The sequence below is a fragment of the Trichechus manatus genome, unplaced genomic scaffold (assembly GCF_000243295.1).
Source record: "Trichechus manatus latirostris isolate Lorelei unplaced genomic scaffold, TriManLat1.0 scaffold00057, whole genome shotgun sequence".
Lineage (NCBI taxonomy): Eukaryota > Metazoa > Chordata > Mammalia > Sirenia > Trichechidae > Trichechus > Trichechus manatus.
Window position 1 is genome coordinate 5946936 of NW_004443993.1, and position 20673 is coordinate 5967608.

Sequence of the window (20673 nt, forward strand, 5' to 3'; positions counted from 1 at the left end):
GCGGGGCGGGGCGCGCGCCGCGGGAGGCCCCGCCCCCGCCGTCAGGCTCCGCCCCCGCTTCCGGGGAGCTCGCACTCCGCCTCTTCTCTGTCCCCGTTGTCGGCTGTCGGGGCGAGGGTCACGGTGACCCGGGGGGGGCATGGGGCTGGCGGGTACCCCGACCCAGAGCTACCCCATCGCGCCCGGGCGACCACCCCCGGCCTGGGAGCCTAGTTACCCTGTCCCAGGTGAGACCTCCCCACCTGATGACCCGCCCATCACCGTGGTTCTCGGAGCCTCTGTCACCTACTCTGAGCCGGGCTCCCTCTACTCCACGCGACCGTGACCACATTCAGGTCCTCCCGCAAACACATGACCAGATGATTCTCCAACCATCTCAGTGACTAGGTCAAGATGCCCCCCCGCCCCCACGCCCTCAGCCAGGGACCTTGTTATCTAGGCTTAGCTCTACTGACAGACACACACCTGGCCTGGGGACACCTGAGGTCACTTGACCACATATAATGCCTCCATCCGTCTGACCGGAGGATTCACCGACTCTCCTTCTGTGGCTGTGTCTAGTGGTCCCTTCACCCCAGCCTGGAACCTTGTCATCTGGGTTCAGCGCACAACCCTCCCACACATGCACTACCCACATAACCCGGGCTGGAGTCACTGTAACCCCCTCCAGGCCGCCTCATGTCTCTTCTGACCAGTTTTACCCACAGCATCTTGACCGTCTGGTTACTTCGTCTAGACTTTCCAGAAACATACACCCAAGCCTCCCCCAATCGTGCACACCTGGCCTGCAGTCACCTGTGGTCATTATACTGTGTATTCGTCCCAGCACATATGTATTTTTTTTCTGATATACTGTCATAGTGCCCACTGCCCTGGCATCTTGTCACCAGGTGTCAACAGTGGCTTCCCCCTTACATATGCATACATGGCCTGAGAGCCCCATGGTCACATCTAGTCTCCTTGTTATGTCCCACAGAACCTCCCCGCCGCCCAATCCTCTCAGCTGGAAGGAATCTGACTTCCCTTGGCCCCAACCCCGAGCCCTATTGCCTTTTTTGTCTTTCTTGACCCAGCAAATTGTCCTCTTTTATATCCTCTGTGACTTGGGGACGTTCTTATCCATCATGACCTTTGTAGCTTAGATATTTTTCTGTAGGGTCATCTCCTGATACTCCCCCCCCCCCGCCAATATCTGAGTGCTCTGTTCACTCCCTGCTCACCCAGCCTGATCCCCCCGTATCCCTGTGCTGGGCATACTCCCTATCTCCCTCTCTGACCTGGGTTGGCCTGGTGTCCTCACTGGGGAGTCTCTTCGGCCCCCATGGGGTTGGGGTGCTGGAGTTGGACACTGCTTAGGCCAGGAAGCCAGGCCAGGACATGGGGGGTCCTTGCTGGGCTCTGCAGTGCTGCTTCCCCGTTCCCAGAGTGGATGAGGCAGGGCTGGGTAGGGGCCTGGCGTACCTTAGGGGGTGGTTGACCCAGCAGACCCTGCCCCAGGAGCAGAGCGAGGCCCGTGGCGGGCAGGCCCTGAGGAGCCCCCTCCAGGCGTCTGTGTCTGTGTGCGCTCCATCCCATCCTCCCATCTCTGTCAGTTTCTACCCATCTCTGCAGTTTGGTGCCTCACGCCTCCCACCCTGCCCCCCCCCCCACTCATTTATGATTTGATTTCTTTTCTTTTGGACAAATCGGTTGTTTCTGTTGTGATTTATCGTGGTGTTGTTTTTTTTCTTCCTTTTCCCCATCCAGTTATTGTGATCACTCTAAGCCCTGCTCCTGCCCCGTCCCAACGAGCAGGTACCGGCCTTTTTTTCATTGCCGCTTGGACCTCTGCATCATTGACCTAACGCTGCCCTGGCCGCAGAATGCCGTGCCTCCCGCCCCGTCCCCCATGCTCTGTGCGTGCGCGTGTCACCCCCCCACGCCCACTCTCACCTCCTCTCTCTCCACACTCAGTGTCGGCCCCGCCGGCCCCTTCCTCTCTGCCCTCTCACCTCTTGCTCCTCCCTCCTCCTTGGGCTCAGGTTGGGACTCCCCAGAGGGGGAGTAGGCGCCCCCCAAGTGGAGTCTCACGGGGGTCGTGCGTGTGTGTGTGTGTGTGCGCGCGTATGTGAGTGAAAGAGGGAGTTGGCCCAGGAGAGTGGCTGTGAATATTCCATTTACTCCAACAATTCCATAAATGTTGAGTACTTACTGTGTGCCATGCCCAGTTCTGGCCACTGGGAACCCAGCAGTGAGCAAAACAGACCAAATCCCTCTCCGTGTGGTGCTGACACTCCAGACGGAGGCAGCCAGTGACCAGGGAGCCATCACCTGTCGCCCGTTAGGCAGAGCTTTAGAAGGACATGAGCGCCTTGGAGAAAAGAGGACATAAGAGCTGGGAAGGGGCCTTGGCAGTAGGGGGTCGGGGAGCCTCTTGAGAAGGTGGGGAGGGACCAGCCCTGTCAAGGCCTCCTGAGCCTCGCTTGGGACGTGGGTGTGTGTGCGCACGTGTGTGCAAGGTAGTCTGTGTTGGGAGAGAGACTGGGGTGAAGGGTCTGATCTTGTTGGTCACTGTGTGTGTGCATGGGGGAGAAGCTGGCTGTATCCACGACTAGCATCTCTGCCCATCTGCACGTGGCAGGGGTTTGTGCCACGTCCCAGTGTGCATGCGTGTGTGTGCGCACATGCGTCGGGGCCCTCCTGCCTGCTCTTGCTTCCATGCTGTCATTCTCCCTCTCCGTCTCTGTTCACCCTGTTGCTCTCCACCGTCCTGACCTGCCGTGTGGCCCGTCACCACCTCTGTGATCTCTGTCTCAGGGCCTTTGTGTGTCTCTTCACCCCCCACCCCCTGGCACCCCTCACTGGCCCCCTCAAGTCCTACTATGCTTCAGAGTCCGTGGGAATGGCTAGAAGCTTCTGTCCCCAGCAGCCCTTTCCCTGGGCTCTGGGGCAGCCCTCAGGGGGCCTGGTGGACTATGCAAGGGAGGGGATTGATAGGGCTTCGTGAGGTGTGGAGAGGGTGGGGGTATGGCCCTAGCCCCTCCCCCACCCCCGAGAGCTGACGGTGCAGGTAGAAAAGGGCCCAAATCCCCCCGTCAGTGTCTTCCTCGAGAGCACCCAGACGTTGGGAGTGGGGGAGCACAGAGGGCCCTCAGGAGCCCCAGAAGGTTGTTGAGCTGAAGAAGGAGAGGCTGGGGCTCTGAGTCCAGCCACAGTTGCCAGAGCAGAGCCGGAGGAGGGGATGCTGTGTGGCAGGTGCTGGCTGGCCACATCCTCTGGGGCCCAGAGCTCTTCCGTGCTCCTGCCTGGCCCCAGCAGTCCCTGCACCACCACCCCAGGCCTGCAGGGCAGGGTCAGATACCGGCCTCCTCCCTCCAGCTGAGGCCAGGGTCCCCACCACCAGCATCTCAAGCATATTTGTCTTGACTCATTGATCACTTGGGCCACGTGTCCAGGTGCCTGCAGCACCGTGGGAAAAAAAAGTAGATGCGACAGGAGGTGTAGAGAGGGGCATGGCAGACAGGAGGGACCCTTGGAGGGTGTTTGTAGTCGTTTTCCTTCTCTAGATGCCAAGGTCTCTGGGTCCCAGGTTCAGTGGGGTTCCACCCCCTGGTTCCCAGGGTTCTGGGGTCTTGCCCAGCTTCCGTCCTCCACTTCCCCTCCCTGTCGCCAGCCCAGCCTGGGAGGGCTCCTAGCTCCCGGGGAGCCCACTGTCCTGGCCTGGGCACTGTCCAGCCCATCTCTGCCACATCTCCTCTGGGCAGCTGGGCCCGAGTCTCGGCTCCTGTTTGTCTGCCTCCTGCCCCACCCCGTTCCCCTATCCCCTAACGCTGCCCGCCCTGGGGTTTCTGCTGCCTGCCCGCTTGCCTGTAGCATGCCCAAGCTGTCCGCATGCAGGCTGCTGGAGGGACCAAGCCCCTTGCCTGGCCTGGCCCCACCCGCCCCCAGTCACGTGGCCCCTGAGGGGCGACACCACGTGGATCCCTCACTGAGGACACAGACCCACCCGCATGGGCCCCAGCTCTGCCAGCCAGACTGGCAGACTCCCAGATCAGCTCCTGGCCAGAGGGTGGCCCCCAACCCTGGAGCAGAGATGAAGCTTGGGTCCTGTGCCCGCCTCACCCAGGTGGTTGGCCTGGGTCTTGTTGGCAGTCAGCTCAGTGCCACCCTCGGGCCTGAGCCCAGGCTGATCCTGGCAGTGTTCCCTCCCAGCTGGTCCAGAATGTGGGCACTGAGGCCCTGGGTCCGCTTCCTGGGTGGAAGTGGGAACCAAACGGACACTCCAGGGAGACCGCCTGGCAAGGGACGCCATCAGGTCTCAGCCACCCTGTCAGTATAAACATGGGGATGTGCCCTCAGCCTCTGGGTGCCACCCCTTCCCCACCAGCCTCCTTCCTGTTTTCTGTGTAGGGGAGGGGAGTAGGGAGAAGGCACCCTGAGAATGGCCCACGGGGTGGGGAGGGCAGCCCCAGCCCCTCCAGCCCAGCGGGCAACAGGGGTCTCTGCTGGCCTTCCTGCAGAGGCCAGGAAGGGGACAGTGAGGGCCCAGTCCTGGTGCTGGCAGCTAACCCTGCCCCACCCCGGTTCTCACCCCCCTAGCCCTGCAGCTCCCGCTGGCCAATGATGGGGGCAGCCGCTCACCATCCTCAGAGAGCTCCCCGCAGCACCCCACGCCCCCCGTCCGGCCCCGCCACATGCTGGGGCTTCCGTCCGCCTTGTACACGCCCCGCAGCATGGAGAGGTGAGCTGGCAGGGCCGGGGTCAGTGTGGGGAGGGTCTCTGCCAGGGGGAGAGAGTGGTGAAATCTGGGGGTGGCCACAGGTTGGTTCGGACTCCCCACAGCGCCCACTCCCTGTCCCCCCAGCATTGAGATTGACCAGAAGCTGCAGGAGATTATGAAGCAGACTGGCTACCTGACCATTGGGGGCCAGGTACCCACCTTCCCTCGGCACCGTGGGGGCGGGCAGGTGGTGGGTGTGCGGCTGTCCTGGGTCCCCTTGGTGGGGGTGGGCAGAGGCCCAGCAAACCTTCCAGCCCTCGCTCTCCTGGCCAGCGCTACCAGGCGGAAATCAATGACCTGGAAAACCTGGGCGAGATGGGCAGCGGCACGTGCGGCCAGGTGTGGAAGATGCGCTTCCGGAAGACAGGGCACATCATTGCAGTCAAGGTGAGCCGCAGCCCCTGCCCTATGTGGGCCTGGCACCCCACAGCCCACAGCTGAGGCCTCCCGCCCTCCCGTGCAGCAAATGCGGCGCTCGGGGAACAAGGAGGAGAACAAGCGGATCCTCATGGACCTGGACGTGGTGCTCAAGAGCCATGACTGCCCCTACATAGTGCAGTGCTTTGGGACCTTCATCACCAACGTGAGTCGCCCCACAGGCCCTGTTCAGGGAAGCCAGGCGGTCCCACAAGTAGCTGGACATGTCCCTCCCGAATTCCTCCTCCTCGCCAACCTAAAGTGCGCCCTGTCCCACCTCCAGCCCCTCCCTGGGACCTGCTTCAGGGTGCCCACGTGGGTATGGGCCTCCCTGAGCAGCACGTGCATGCCTCCCTTGCAGACGGATGTCTTCATCGCCATGGAGCTGATGGGCACGTGCGCTGAGAAGCTCAAGAAGCGGATGCAGGGCCCCATCCCAGAGCGCATCCTGGGCAAGATGACGGTGGCGGTGAGCGGCGGGGCGGGGCAGAGGCCCGGGGCCCCCCACGTGTGGCCCGTCACTGGCGCTCTCCCTGTCCCCGTAGATCGTGAAGGCACTCTTCTACCTGAAGGAGAAGCACGGGGTCATCCACCGAGATGTCAAGCCCTCCAATATCCTGCTGGACGAGCGGGGCCAGATCAAGCTCTGCGACTTCGGCATCAGTGGCCGCCTCGTCGACTCCAAGGCCAAGACGCGCAGCGCTGGCTGCGCTGCCTACATGGCGGTGAGCGGGGGCCGGGGTGCCCAGTGGGCGGGACGGGGACCAGAGAGAGCCTCGAGTACAGCTACCCCTCCTCCCACCCGCAGCCCGAGCGCATTGACCCCCCGGATCCCACTAAGCCAGACTACGACATCCGGGCCGATGTGTGGAGTCTGGGCATCTCACTGGTAAGTGGGAACCCTGCCTACAGAGGCTAGGCACGGGGTTTCTCCAGGGCAGGAGGGCAGGCAGGCACCTGTCCCCACCACTCCAGCCCCCCACACCCTGGCTTTTTCCCAGGTGGAGCTTGCCACAGGGCAGTTTCCTTACAAGAACTGCAAGACAGACTTTGAGGTCCTCACCAAAGTCCTCCAGGAAGAGCCCCCCCTCCTGCCTGGTCACATGGGCTTCTCGGGGGACTTTCAGTCCTTCGTCAAAGACTGGTGAGCACCTGTCCCACTCCTCAGCACTGGGGGTGAGCAGAGGCCGGGGAGGCTGCAGGGTGGGCCAGGGCAGGAGGGGATTGGAGGGGGATCACACCAGGTAGGGGTGGGAGGCTGTGGACAGGCTAGAGCTGGTACGCGGGGAGCCAAGAGTAGGGGGTGGACCCAGCCTGAGGGACAGCAGGGCCCGCAGGTGTTTGGCATGGTGGCCCTCGTGCTGGCAGCCTGTGACAAGCGGGGGTGCCCCAGGGTGCTTGGCCTGTGCCCCTGGCAACAATCTGTGTGCGCTGCCTTCACGGCAGATCCTCTCCACTCTTGTACGGGAGCCTCACAACCTGGTTCCTTCCAGTCGCGGGCTGGAGGCCTGAGTACAGGTTCTTGCCCCTCTCGGCGCTGCAGCCCTTGGCGCACCTGCGGGGAGGGCACCTGGGAAGGGCGTCCTCCACCCCGAAATTGGACAGGAGGCTTCAGGACGTACATGGGTACAGGGCTCGCCTGTCAGCCCAGGCCTGTGAAGCAGCCAGCTGCTCTTCCCCACCGGCCTGGAGGAGCCTTGGCTCCCAGGGAGGATGGTCCGAGCTGGTGGAGGTGGTCAGGCCCCTCCCAGGGCTCTCACCTCTGTCCATCTCTTTTCTCCACCAGCCTTACTAAAGATCACAGGAAGAGACCAAAGTATAATAAGCTACTTGTGAGTACCGCCTCCACCTCCGTCCCAGCCCTTCCCTCCCCACACCGGCCCCCCTGGATTCCCCAGGGCCCCTGAAGGGAAGCTCCTTATGCTGAACCCATCGCTTGGGCCCACAGGAACACAGCTTTATCAAGCACTATGAGACCCTGGAGGTGGACGTGGCTTCCTGGTTCAAGGACGTCATGGCAAAGACCGAGTCACCGCGGACTAGCGGAGTCCTGAGCCAGCACCACCTGCCCTTCTTCAGGTAGCCGCGTGGCAGCGGCCAGCCCCACAGCGGGCCGGGGACATGGCCACAGGCCCCCCTTCCCCACTTGGCCACCCAGCTGCCCGCCAGGGGAGACCTGGGACCTGGAGGCCGCCGAGGGCTGAGGACAGAAAGTAGGGGGCGCCGACCTACCCCTGACTCCCTGCCCAGCAGCTGTGGACAGATGGGCCCCCCCGGCCCCAGCCCCTCTGGCCCCCGGGGCCAGCCGGCCGAGCGTCCCCTGACAGACACTGTGAACGGAAGACAGCAGGCCACGCTCAGACTTGCTATTTATTCAGTTGTAACCTCTGGGCTGAGGCAGCCCCAGAGCCTGGGAGAGAGCTGCGTCCCGCACCCCCTGCTGCCCCCTCGCCTCTGTCCCGTGCACATTCTCCACGTTGCTATCTCCCTCTGTCTGTCATTTTCCTCTCTCTCAGTCCCCATGTGGCTTTTTCCTTGTCTCCCTCTTGGTCTCTGCCCCGCTCCTGGCCTCGGCCTGGGTTCAGCCAGCCCCCGGCAGGGCAGAGGAGGCAGGGGAAGCCCTGTCTGACCCCAGGGCCGCCGAGGTCTCTGTTGTCGCCAGTGGCCAGCAGCCTTGCCCCAGCAAGGTGGCCTGGGCATTGGGACTGCCACTGGGCTGGGACTGGGTCTCTCTTTCTTTGATCTCAGGGGGTCCTTTTTGGAGTTTATTGTATTTTATTGTACTTGGTGGGGTGTTTGGGGGGCAGGAGGGGAGGAGGAGAGCTAGTGCTCATGGAGTTTGTCGGTACCTTCAGAAACTTTACCAAAGTCATGTTGAGCTGCTTGTGTGTGGCCCCCATCCATGTGGGCACAGTGGGTCTGGGGGCCTGGGCCACTGCCCCTGTCGGCCCTGTCTCAGAGGTGAGGTCAGGGTGCTCCTCCTCCTTAGGGGCCGGCCCTCGGGTTGGGCTGGAGTCTGGCCACAGCTTGGGGTGAATTGAAGACCTCAGGGTGGGGCAGAGGGTGTCTGGGGGGCCGCGGCCACACAGGACGGTCTCGGGGAAGGTGGACATGGGCGAGGAGAGCAGTGAGCTGGTGTAGCCAGTAGGTGGGGGGAGGGAGGTGGTGGCAGAAGTGGGGCCCAGGGAGGGGCTGGGCGAGAGTCAGGGTGGAGGGCGCAGAGAGTGGACACAGGGGTTCGAGGATGTGTGAGAGGGACAGAGGTGGGAGGGCTGGAGCGAGCAGAGGCCAGGCCGCGGGGTGGGGACGGTGGAGGCGGTTATGCCCCCAGAGTGCCCCTGAGCGTCCCTCAACTCACCCGGAGCTGGCCAGCCCCTGACCCACCCTGGGGCCTAGGGCAGGAGGGCACAGGTGTTGGGGCCCAGGTCGAGGTCCCACAGCATCCCCAGTGCTCACTTCAGCTGCCAGAGCCGGGGGGGGGGGGGGGCCCTTTTTGTTGGTGATGCATGCAAATCAAGTGGACAACAAAGCAAAATAATGAAAAAAAAAAAAAAAGAGAAAAGCCCACAAACAAAATCCAGCCAACACCAAAGGTGAGGAGCTGTGCTGTAGCTGAAGCAGTATAGGCTTAGGTGTTACTGTATCCTCGCATCCTTACTCCTGTTCCCACAGTGCCGCATGGTTAACAAGTAATACAAGTCACCTTTTCTCTGCCCTTGGGGGGAAGGCACCTTTTGGGGGCGGACTGCCCCAGGTCACCTTTGTGAGGGGATGGGGCCCCCAAGCCTGGCCCCTGCCCTCCTCTGCTGGGCCCACCCACAGGGGCCTTTGCAGGGTGCCGGCCAGCCACTGGCTGGTGCCGGGGTCAGTACAGGCCCAAGGCCGAGCTGCCTAGTTTTATTTTTATTTAACTTTATTTTCTGTTTTGTGAGTGTGTGTCCTCCACGCCCCACCCCCCCTTCAGTGTTAAGCAGGAGCCCTGGGGGAGCCTCCTGCTCCTACCTCCCTGCCTCTCCCTGTCCTCCCCTGCATCACCAGCCGTCCCTCCTGACCGGGCAGAGGATGGGCCGGGCGGGTAGGGGCCTGGGGGGGCCCAGCCCAGCCCAGCGGCCCCCACCCCCTTCTCAGGCCACCAGTATTGCCCTGGCCCTTTTTAAAACAAAATGCCCTTGTTTGTAAACCTTTAGACGCTTGAGAATAAAACCCCTCCCTTTTTCTCCAGCAAGTGGTGCTGTGTGGTGTGGCATGGGCCTGGCCAGGCCTGGCAGGAAGAGGTGGGAAGGGGCCCAGAGCCCCAGCCTCGGCAAGGGGAGTGCAGGGGGCCTAGTGGAGCGCCCTTGGTCATGGGGAGTGGGGGTGGCCATTACCTTGAGGGGAAACAGGAGGGTGCTGGTAAGGTGGAGTTTGTCAGGACTTGCCCAGTATCAAGTGGCTGGGAGGCAGGAGGGGGAGTCCCTGGGTGGTGCAGAAGCACTCTACTGGTAACTGAAAGGTTGGCTGTTCGAATCCACCCCAAGGTGTCTGGCCATCTGCTTCCAAAAGGTTACAGCCTTGAAAACCCTACGGAGCACAGTTGTACACTGCACACATGAAGTTGCCATGAGTCAGAATAGAACTCAAAGGCAACTTTTTTTTTTTTTTTTTAGTATGAGCTGACTCCACCCCCCGCCCCCATAGCCACAGCTCGGGCAGGAGGAAGCCCTTAATCCTGGCAGCCTTGGGCCCCAGCTCCAATGTCCCCTCGGTCCATCGCCCCCGCTCCCTACCCCGGTGGCCACCTAGCCAAGATTACCTGCTTACCTGCTGGGCCTGGGTGCTGCCCTGGCTGGTGCCTCCGCTTCTGGCCCCACACACTGACCCTGCTGTGCAGCATGCTAGGCGCCCTGCTCCTGCTGCTAGCCCTGCTCCAGGGGACCTCCACCCTGCCCAGTGAGCCGCCGGGTACGTACAGACGGGGGCCGCTGGGCTTATCACACACCTATCCCTGGCTGCCCTTTTTCAGCCTGGCCTTTCTCTCATCCTCCCTGGGAGCATGGGTAGGGGAAGGGGCTTCACTCTGGGCCTGGTTGCCAAGTTGATCTGGATCTCCCACCTGCTTTAAGGCCCCGGCACCCACAGTGAGGGGGAGAGGGGTAGTTGGGGCAAATGCTCTTAGGGACACTGAACGTTCCAGAATATCATTGAGTGCCTTCGGGGTCAGGGTGCCAGCAGGCATGTGGGTGTGAGCCCAGGCCCTTGTGTGAGTGCACTGTCACATACGGGTTAAGGGACCCCACCACCACCACTGGGGCTCCCCTCGCCTCCATCTTTTGCTGTCATTGTCCTCAGCCTGGCCTCTTCCCCTCGGCATCTGGGTCTGAGGATCCTGGACAAGTGGTAAAGCCCCATATCCTGGTGGCCTGGCTGGGCTTTGGCTGTGCCTTTCAGAAGGCTTTCCCTTTCCCCGTTGGTGACAGCACTTACCTCCTTTTACGTAAGATTGGCCAGCACTTCCCCCCTCCGACCCAGCCCTACTGCACCCCTAGAGAAGCCCCATTCCCCTGGGTGACAAAGTGCTCAGAAGTGGGGAGACCTCTGACCTCACCCAGCCTGGCCCTCCACCATCAAGCACCCCTCAACCCCTTCTCCAGCCAGGGGTCCCGTCGCCCATTTTGCAGGTGAAGAAGCCCAGGTAGGGCATGAGTGGGTACACAGCTTTGCATCCAGCTCCAACTGCTGGACAGCAGCGTCCCTGGGGTTTCCAGGGGGCACAGAATAACTGGCACACTTACCATGAACCAGCGCCAGGCTAAGCACGGCAAATCTGCCATCACAACCAAACGATTGGGTCACTTGCCCTCCCTCCTCTGTGCCACCCTCTCCCCCGCAAGCACCCCTGTTCCCGGCGGCGCCTGGGCCCTGGCTGCGCCAGCCCCTCTTCAGCCTGGAGCTGTCAGAAGCAGAGGACGCCTTCCCGCGTCGCGGGGGGCCGCTCGAGGTGCCGGCTGACAGCCGCGTGTTCGTGCAGGTGCGGCCACCGGCAACACCTGGGGTGGATGGGGACGGGGGAGGCCAGGCCTGATGGCGCCCCTGCCCCCCAGGCGGCCCTGGCCCGTCCCTCCCGGCGTTGGGGCCTGGCCCTGCATCGCTGCTCCGTGACGCCGTCCTCACGCCCGGCCCCGGGCCCCGCCCTGGCGCTGCTGCGCGGGGGCTGTCCCGTCGACGCCTCGGTCGTCTTCCCGCCGCCGCCGCTTCTCGGTGCCGCCCACCCCGTGCGCTTCAGCTTCCGCCTGCGCCCGGTCTTCAACGCCTCTGTGCAGTTCCTGCACTGCCAGCTGAGCCGCTGCCGCCGCCTCCGGGGAGTCCGCCGTCCTGCGCCTCTGACGCCGCCGCCGCCGCCGCCGCCGCCGCCATCTCCAGTGCGCGAGCACAGGGCCAAGAATCTGGGCACCGGGGCTTCTGGGGGGTGGGATGGGTCTCTAGCAGCTCGGGGTTTGGGGATCTGGAGTTGAGGCGCTTTGGGGTCTGGGTGTAGACATTGGGTTTCTCACAGGCTGGGTGCTGGGCGCGTGGATCACCAAGGAGGCCGTGGGGCTTGGCACAAGCGTTGCTCAGGGGACAAGGGTGGACATTGGATACACTCATGGGCAGGGCTCTGGGGTCCTTCGGGGTCTGGAAGGCTGGATGCAGGGGGCCACTGAGAGCCCAAATCTCTGGGTACTAATGTTGGGCTTCGAAGGTTAGGTACTGGGAGAGCTGGGGTGGTGTTTCCCCCTCCCCTTGAGAGACTGCACTTCGGGGCTCCTCCTGGGCTGGGCTGCTTGTGTATCTTAGGGGCTGGGCTCAGGGTATCCCTAAGGGGCTGGATTTTCTGGAGTCTAATGGTGGGACTGGTGGAGAGCTGGACGTCTGGGTCTCAGGAGCCTCGGTCCTGGGGCCCTGACTTCCCCCTCCCTTCCCTCCCGTACCCCTCAGTGTCTCCCTCAGGATGAAGCGTGCGTGGGCGTCGGCAGTGGCAGCGGCGAGAGCCCGGTCGCTGACAGCCCCCACCTGCACACGCTGACGCAGCCCATCGTGGTCACCGTGCCGCGGCCGCCCCCACGTGAGCGCGCGGTCCTGCTCCGCAGGGAGCACTGGGACCGGGGAAGGAGGGTGGGGCGGATGTCTGAGTCCCAGGCCCAGTCTCAGCGTTCCATTCCCCACAGGGCCTCCCAAGGGCGCCCCGAGCAGGACCGTGAGCTTCAAGCCTGCTGCACCGGCCCCCGCCGCCCTGGAACCCGCGCCGGTGGTGGCTCTGGTGTTGGCAGCCTTCGTGCTGGGCGCAGCGCTGGCCACCGGGCTTGGCCTCGTCTGCGCTCATTCAGGTACCGACCCCTGCCCGCCAGGACCTCTGCCCGGGCCCCAGCGACCTCAGCGGCAGGGGTGAGGGTCCCTAGTCCTGCCCCGTTACATCCGCAGCAGCCTGCAGGGGGCGCCCTTACCCCGGTCCAGTGCGCCGCAGCCCCTACTCCTCAGCCGCCACCTCTTCCTTACAGCGTCCCAACCGCCCGTCCCGCCCCTGAGGGCCTCGCCCAGCAGCACCCAGCCCAGGAGGACCCAGTGAGGCAGGTGTGTGTGTGTGTGTGTGTAGGGGGCGGGTAATATGGGAGCTGGAAGAAGGAGGTGATAATAACTCTTCATATCACTTACTCTGTGCCAGGTACTGTTTGAAGTATTTTACGCATATGTAACAGCCTTCAGGTAGATATTATTATAACGCCCATTTTATAGATGAGAAAAATGAGGCACTCTCTGAAATGAAGTCACTTGTCAAAGGTCACAACATTTGGTGGAGCTAGGATTCGAACTCATGCAATAGGTCGCCGTAGGAGACTGCTCTTGGGAGAAGGGTCCTCAAACCCCGACAGGCCACAGGCGAGGGGAATTTGGGAGTCAGACCCAGTCAGCACCCCTCACCCAGCTCACAGGCTGATGGGGGAGGTCAGTGGCTGACTGGGAAGGAGGTGGCCTGTACAGTGTTCCCTCCCTGGCTCAGCCTTCCTGTTTCTCCCAGCAGGACCGAATCTGCTGCCCTCAGCCTCGGGCCTGATGAGACCACAATCCCTGCACTGCTTGCCCTCCTTTCTTCCCACCTGGACACAAAACAAACATCTGAACTGACCTGCTGAGTCCTGGAGTCTGTGTGTGCACGCGTAGTGCTGGGGTGGGGGCAGGAAGGGTAGGCCCGGGCAGGGCCTGGGACTAGGACTGGGAGGATTTCGGGCTGGGAGAGGTCGAGTCTGGAGGGGCAGGACTGGACTGGAGAGGGGGCTGGAGGTGCATCTCATACATACATACACGTGTGCACATAGGTGCCAGAGGAGACCCATGGGCGTTTTGTCCCAAACACAAAGTGACCCCCAACCTTACCTGCTACCCTCATACCGGCCTACCTGCCTTCTTTGACCCTCTGGAAGCCAGGCCTTCTCTGTTCTCCGTCCCCAATGGCTGGACCCTGCCCCTGCTCAAGCCTCCACCTCACGCCTCTGCCCCAGTCTCCTCGCTGGTCTGGCCTCCACCCTACTCCTAGATTGTCTAGCTCCTTAAATCCCTCCTGTCCAACCTCCTCCTTTCCCTGTTCACGAATAAGAGCGAGACTACTAGCTCCATTTTACAGATGAGGTAACAGGCTCATGGAGGCCAAGTCACGTGCCCAAGTTCCCCACGGCTGTTCAACACCATAGCCCAGGTTCTTGGCTATGACTGGCACCTTCTGGCCAAGGCCCATGCATCTGCAAAAGTAAAGCACACAGTTGTTATTAGGTGCCATCAACTCATAGCGACTCCATGTGACAGAGTAGAACTGCCCCACAGGGTTTTCTTGGCTTTAATCTTTATGGCAGTTGCTGGAGAGTTGATTCCAACTCACAGCGACCCTAGCGCGTTTTCGATCCCCTCCTATGTGTGCAGTGAATAAGGAAGACCGAAGAAGAATTGACGCCTTTGAATTATGGTGTTGGCGAAGAATATTGAATATACCATGGACTGCCAAAAGAACGAGCAAATCTGTCTTGGAAGAAGTACAGCCAGAATGCTCCTTGGAAGCGAGGATGGCGAGAATTTGTCTCACATACTTTGGACATGTTATCGGGGGGGACCAGTCCCTGGAGAAGGACATCATGCTTGGTAGAGGGTCTGCAAAAAAGAGGAAGATCTTCAAGGAGATGGACTGACACAGTAGCTGCAACAATGGGCTCAAGCATAACCACGATTGTGAGGATGGCACAGGACTGGGCAGTGTTTCGTTCTGTTGTACACAGGGTCGCTATGAGTCGGAACAGACTCGATGGCACCTAACAACAACAATCTTTATGGGCACAGATCACCAGGTCTTCCACAGAGCCACTGGGTGGGTTCGAACCACTGGCAGTCAAACGCTTAACCGTAGCGCCACCCGGGCCCCTTAGAGCACACAGTAGGAGTTTCATAAAAGTCCATCCAAGGTCACACTTTAAATTGGGAATGAGATAAAAATGAGACAGGGTCTCGTTCGCTTCAGACCCGGTTCCGGCACCAGTCTTCCCATCATTTCCCACTCGAGGCGGTTCCCTTCTGCCTGAAAGCGCGGAGACACGCCCCCATTTGCGCCCGCCTCCGCACGGTGCTTTACAGCCCCGGCGGCCTCCGTAGCTCCGCCCCCAGAAAAAGGCGTCAGCGTGTCCAGGCCGTTTGGTGGACATGAAGCCGCCGCAGCGGCAACGAGCGGCTCCGGCGCGCTATCTGGGCGCTGTGACCGGCCCCGCGGCCTGGAGCATCCGCGAAAAGCGGCGGCTGCTGCGACTACTGCAGGCGCGGCGGGGCCAGCCAGAGCCGAACGCCGCGGAGCTGGTCCGCGGGCTGCCGGGCCGGAGCGAGGACGAGGTGAGGGGCGGGGCCGGGAGACGGAGGCCGGGCGGGACGAGGGTGAGGCTCAGGGGCAGGGCAGCGAGCGGAGGCTTTGGGCATTGGTGGGTCCCGAAGTTCACGCGAGGTTGGGGCGAGACGGGCCGAGGGGCGAGTTGAGCTCGGGAGTAAAGATGGGACAGGGCTAGTGCGAGGCTGGGGCGTGCATGCGTGCGTGAGATTGGGGCGGGAGCGGGGCCAGGGCTGGCTGAGGGTCGGGGCGAACTCTCGTGTGAGCCTGGGGCGTTGTTAATACGAGACTGGGGCGGGGCTAGTGCGAGACTGCGTGCGGGAAGCTGATGGGCGGGTGGAGGGCGAGGATAAGGGGCGGGGCTAGTGCGAAGCTGGGGCGGGCATGCGTGAGTCTGAGGGGGCAGAGCGAGTGCAAGCTTAGGGGCAGGACGACCTCGGGAATAAGGAGTGGGCGGGGCGGCGGGGCTTACAGAGGCTGAGGGGTGGGGCATGGTCAAGTAGTGAGCTAGGTACACTCCGAAAAGGGGAGGAAGGCGCCACAAGACTGAGGCTGAAAATCCTTTGCCGTCGAGTCGATTCCAACTCATAGGAGAGGGGGAGAAATGGGCAGAGTGGATGAAGGGGGCAGATAGTAGGGTTGCACTTAGCATGGCGGCGGGCCCTGGCCGAGGGCAGGAGCCAGAGCAGGCCTGGGCTTTTCATCTTCCTGATGTAGTTGATCTGGCGGGATCTCAGGCCTTGGTTCAAGGCCCGGCAAAGTCACTGGGGCTGTAAACTGGGCTAGCGGGAGGCTAGGGAGCACTGGGAGTAGAGAAGGACCCGTTTGTGGCATGGCTGGGCCAGGAAGTCACCCAGAGCAGGCAGCGGGCTTTGGCTTCTCTCCTTCAACCCTGGGCGTGTAGTAGGCCTATTCTGCCGCTTCCTCTCTCCTCCCCAGATCCGGGACTTCCTTCGCCAGCTCAAGGGCCGTGTGGCCCGGGAGGCTATTCAGAGGTTGCAACCAGGCGGACCACTGGGTCGACGGCGCCAGACCCCAGCCCCCATAGAGGTGAGGAAGGTAGCAGGGGGAGACTCCCCAGAGCCAGCCCCTGGGGGTTAAGTTGGGAGTTGAGGGGATAACCTGCTCAGAGATCCCTAGGAAGGGCAGGGCTTGAGGGACCCCTGAGGGGTGCACTCTGGGCTGAGCACATACCTTCCCATTGCTCCCCCCCCACCCCAGGTGTGGACGGATCTAGCAGAGAAGATAACGGGCCCGCTGGAGGAACCTTTGACAGCTGCCTTCTCGCAGGTACAGCCTCCCCCCAGGCAGGCTGGGGGTCCCTGGGGGCAGGGGGCACACTGGAGTCCAAACCAGAGGGACCAGCTCTGTGACCTTGGCCAGTTGCAGGACACCCTGAGCCTCAGTTTCCCTGTCTTTGAGGTCTTCCTCAGGGTGGCAGGGTGGGTTTGGTGATGTGACGCAGGTAGGGGGACTTCCCTGTGCCTGCTCTGATGGCTGTGCCCAGCAGGTGCTCACCATCGCGGCCACGGAGCCCCTCAGCCTCCTGCACTCCCAGCCTCCGAAGGCCACGCAGGCCCGTGGAAAGGCGCTGCTCCTCAGCACCCCCGGGGGGCAGGAGGTGTCTGACCCTGAGGCCCCTGTGCCTGACACTCCTGGGGTCCCTGCCTCTGACACCCCTGCGGCCCCTTCCGAGCCCGCATCCGGCCCCTCCTCCAAGGGAGACTTCACCGTGGACTTCGAGAAGATCTACAAGTACCTGGCGTCCTCATCCCGAAGTGGCTTAGGACCCGAGCTCTCCCCAGCTGGTGAGGAGAGTGGGGGCAGGGCCTTGGGGGCAGGGCCCAGGCAGCAAGCCCTGCCCCCCTCTAACCTCCCTCCCTCCTTCCCTAGAGTCATCTGTGGTCCTTGACCTGCTCCTGTCGCTCCCTGAGGAGCTGAGCCGCCTGCCCTGCACGGCCCTGGCTGAACACATGACTGGAGCATACCTGCGCTTGACAGCCCCCCAGCCCAGCCTGGCCGTGGGGGGCCTGGGGCCTGAGACTGAGGATGGGGACGCTGGCTCCAGGGGGCACGAGGAGCCTGGCCAGGCCACCCCCCAGGCCTCTGAGAGCGCTGGGCCCAGTGAACCAAGATCAGCCTGGCAAGCGGCCGGGGTCTGCCCCCTGAACCCCTTCCTGGTGCCCTTGGAGCTTCTGGGCCAGGCGGCCACCCCTGCCAAGTGAGGGCCCTGGCTGGCAGAAGATACACCAGGACATTGTGTCCCACAGTGCACAGTCCGGCTCAGCTTGGCACTGAGTTGTTACGAGGATCCTGCATGGTGGAAGGTTCCGGACACTGTGCCCAGCACTGGCTGGCCCTTAAGGAGCTCTGTATATCTGAGGTCTCAAAGAGTGGAAACAGTTGTAGAGGGCCTCGGCCACCCAACCCAGTGACGGCCTCAGAGCTGAGCGGGCCGGCCAGGCGGCTGAGTACACGGAGAATGGAGGGTGCAGGGACTCCACGCACGAGCAGCCCGACCTCCCAAGCCTGTACCAGTCTCAGGCTGGCACCGCACAGTAAACCCCTCTCAGGTGCCCTCCTTTGTCTTGGTTCCCTTTGTCCATCTGTATTGCACCCAGCTTGCCCTCATACCACAGGACGTGCTCTCGGACTCCAATCCCACCTTACCATGGTCCAGCACACCCCACTCACCAGCTCCTCACCCCTCTGGTGTGCTGTGACGGTGAATAAAGTTCTTGCCGACACGCCTTGCTCATTCTCCCCATGAGTCAGAGGTGGGCGTGGGGACACTGATGCACGGGGTTGTTGCAGCCGAGGAGCAGCCGTGCCTGCAAGGAGGGCTGCTGCTTCTGGGTTTGATCTGAAGAAGCCTGTGGCAGCCTCAAGGTTAACCCGGGAGGGGACCCTTGGGGACAGTGGGACGACTGAGGCCAGAGTGAGGGAGTGGGGGTGGCTCTTGACAACGGCCAATTAGAGCAGGCCAGGCTTCGTGGGAACAGGTGTCAGGAAGTGGTTTTCGGAATGGTTTACCTCCCATCAGATGGGAGGAGCAGGGCCCCCGCAAAGACCCCAAATTCCTGGAGGTGCTGCTGGACTTCCCTGCCTGGGATGTGCCTCCATCAGCCTCACCTGCCCAGTGGAGGTGGAATCAGGCCAGGTCTCCTGAATGGGGGAGAACCAAGGTTCTTCAGCAGGAACTAGGTGCCCTCCCAAGGCACCGCCTTCCCCCAAGACTAACTTGCAGTCTGAGAGCTGGTAAATTTTTTGCCCGGGGAGCCTGCATGTGCACACAGCCTTCCTTTTATAGAAACGCTGGTTTCCCCCACACATTGTGCACGGCTCCCCGGGGGCGCACAGCATCTCCCAGGCTGCGCGCTTGGAGCCAAGCCAGCGCCAGACCCACGGTTTCCAGGCACACACGACGGCAGTGAGCAGGGGGTAGGTGGTGTGGAGAGGTTTGGGGTTGTAGGTGTGGTCCCAGAGCCAGGAGACTGGGCCAGTTCTTGGAAACAACCTTCACGGCGAGCCGAGGGCACCCCATCTCAGCTGTATCCCAGTGGGTTAAGTCCATCCCACAGCCTCCAGCGCCTCCCCAGGTCAAGGAGGATCTTGGCTGTATCTGGAACTGGGGGGTGGGGTGTAGCATCGAGATGATTACACCCTCAACCCCTAAAACTGGGGAAAAGAAGGTGTGGATGCGTGAGTTTGCTGCACCGGGCAGTAGAGAAGACCATGCAGAAGCGAAACCTGGGTCAGATTCCTGCCTGGCCACTTTCAGGCCTTGTAGCTACCGGCAAGTCACTCGAGCTGTCTGACCTCAGTGCCCTAGTCTGTAGAATGGGGACGCTAACAGGGCCTAGCTCAGGCTCTGCGTCCTGCACAGCCTATGTGCCGGAGGCGCCAACTCAGCACACTGCTTACTACATAGTAAGTGCTCAGTAATAATAGCTTTTATTATCATCACCGGCTCCCGAGGCAGGGAGGAGTGAAACGGGCCTGGGAGAGCTAGCAGGAGGCGTCAGAGGCAGCCAGGTGATGAGGGGCGGAGGTGGTGACCGAGGGAGGGGGCGCTGACCTGCACGGGGGCCTGGGTTGCGGGCAGGAGTCAGCCTGCCAGCGCTCATGGAGGCCAGGAAGTGTCCTGGACACAGCAGCCATTGTGGCTCTCCCCGCCGGGAGGCTGGCGGGCGGCTCCATCTTCAGGGCAGGCTGGACAGAGCATATTGGTATGTGTATCCACTCCGTGGGCTCAGGAGTGCCTGCCTGACAGGCTGGAGCCCCCGGGGGGCTCAACACTTATGGGGGAAATGAGGATAGGGCAGAGGGGACGAAAGGGTCCCCAACCCCAGGAACAGACGTGACATTCATGCTTGGTGGCGGGACATAACAAAGCCACCTACACACTTGGGGCCCTCCCAGCCGGGGCTCCCGATTCGGGGGCCAGCCAGGCCAGTGAGAGGTGGAGAGAGGACAGGCCAGGGTGGATAAAGGCATGAGGTGGGGTTCCGGCCTTGCCGGTAGGCGACATAGAGTGCGAGCGGGGAGGGCCGGACTTCTCCTAACGCCCCACCCGCCTTCGGCTGGGGCTCTGGGGCGGGGTCCTGAGCGCAGTCCAGGCCAGGCGACGCCCCGATCGAGGCCGGTCCCCGGATACCCAGTAGCTGAGGGCCGACCCAGGGCACCGCCCCCTTCAGACCAGCGCGTAGTCGAACTGCCCGCGCTCGAGCGCCTCCTTGTGGTCGGTCCAGGACGAGGCGGGCATGCGGCTGTAGGGGTCGAGCAGGATGCGCACGCAGCGGACCATCAGCAGCACCAGGACCACAAGCAGGCACAGCACGAAGGCGAACACCGTGCGCTGCTCCGCGTCCAGGCCTGCGCCCACCGGGGGCCCCGTCGACGGCGGCAGTGGCTCTGGGGATAGCGTCCACATCGCGCTCATGGCTCACATCGCCGCGCACCCTGCGGAAAGGAAGAGAGGTCCTCCAGGGCGGGGATGAGGCGGCGCCCGCCCGTCCCTCTGCGGTCCCACCGCCGCACCCTCACCTTGCCGGGTCCTATTCGCCCCCCGGTGCATCTGTCCCCGGACCACGCCCATGCCGGGCCGCGGGGACTTCGCCACCGACACGAGGGGACCCACCTCCGGGCGCGCGCGCAGATGGGGGCGCTGGGAACGGGGAGGGCGAGACCCGGCCGAGCGGCCAGCGCACAACAGGTGCGATGCGTGGCCGCGGCCCAGGCGGCGCGCCCCCGCGTCCCCGCCCTGGTCCCTTTGTTCTTGCGTCTCGGGGACCCCGCCCCCACCACCCCCGCGCGCCCCTCACCCTGGGCTCGACCCGGACGGGGATGGACCGCCCGGCGGCCGCGCTCTCCCAGGATCTGCGCCGGCTCCGCTCAGGTCTCTCCCCGGCGGCAGCCGCGGGGGCGACGACGGCGGCCCGGCTCCGGCTCCGGCTCCGGCTCCGGCTCTGCCCACCCCACCCGCCCCTAGAGCGGCGGAGATCGAGGCAAGCAAGCCGCGCGCTAGCGGGGCCGCCGCTGCTGTTCCCCTGGCGACGGGGGCGGGGCCGCCGCGGAGGGCGGGGCCACGAGGGGCGGAGACTGCGCAGGGAGCCGCGCGCGAGCC

General features: G+C 62.9%; 4 protein-coding genes across 5 annotated transcripts in view; 3 read left to right on the forward strand and 1 right to left on the reverse strand.

The window, feature by feature from the left end:
• MAP2K7 (mitogen-activated protein kinase kinase 7) overlaps positions 1-9377 on the forward strand; it is a 9772-nt gene extending 395 nt beyond the window's left edge. The window contains exons 2-12 of one of the 2 annotated variants that reach the window (XM_004378393.3): positions 1747-1794; positions 4579-4720; positions 4844-4910; positions 5033-5146; positions 5223-5342; positions 5538-5645; positions 5722-5901; positions 5985-6065; positions 6178-6320; positions 6963-7008; positions 7125-9377. In XM_004378393.3, coding sequence (XP_004378450.1) covers positions 1747-1794; positions 4579-4720; positions 4844-4910; positions 5033-5146; positions 5223-5342; positions 5538-5645; positions 5722-5901; positions 5985-6065; positions 6178-6320; positions 6963-7008; positions 7125-7259 — 1184 coding nt within the window. In that variant the 3' untranslated portion in view covers positions 7260-9377. The remainder of the gene's footprint in view (positions 1-1746; positions 1795-4578; positions 4721-4843; positions 4911-5032; positions 5147-5222; positions 5343-5537; positions 5646-5721; positions 5902-5984; positions 6066-6177; positions 6321-6962; positions 7009-7124) is intronic. The other variant, XM_004378394.3, reaches the window with a different exon arrangement.
• Positions 9378-10047: 670 nt separating this feature from the next.
• On the forward strand, positions 10048-13288 carry TGFBR3L (transforming growth factor beta receptor 3 like). Its single transcript, XM_004378597.2, has 8 exons — positions 10048-10117; positions 10444-10552; positions 10958-11183; positions 11257-11574; positions 12131-12257; positions 12361-12519; positions 12691-12763; positions 13212-13288. Exons 1-7 carry the CDS (start codon positions 10048-10050, stop codon positions 12756-12758), a joined length of 1077 nt encoding a protein of 358 aa, XP_004378654.1. The 3' UTR covers positions 12759-12763; positions 13212-13288.
• A 1422-nt stretch (positions 13289-14710) lies between these two features.
• SNAPC2 (small nuclear RNA activating complex polypeptide 2) lies at positions 14711-17272 on the forward strand. Its single transcript, XM_004378395.2, has 5 exons — positions 14711-15055; positions 15987-16097; positions 16269-16337; positions 16558-16855; positions 16941-17272. The coding sequence occupies exons 1-5, from the start codon at positions 14873-14875 to the stop codon at positions 17270-17272; spliced, it is 993 nt and encodes a 330-aa protein (XP_004378452.1). The 5' UTR covers positions 14711-14872.
• Positions 17273-19740: 2468 nt separating this feature from the next.
• On the reverse strand, positions 19741-19989 carry CTXN1 (cortexin 1). Its single transcript, XM_004378396.1, has one exon. It carries the CDS (start codon positions 19987-19989, stop codon positions 19741-19743), a length of 249 nt encoding a protein of 82 aa, XP_004378453.1.
• Positions 19990-20673: the final 684 nt, after the last annotated feature.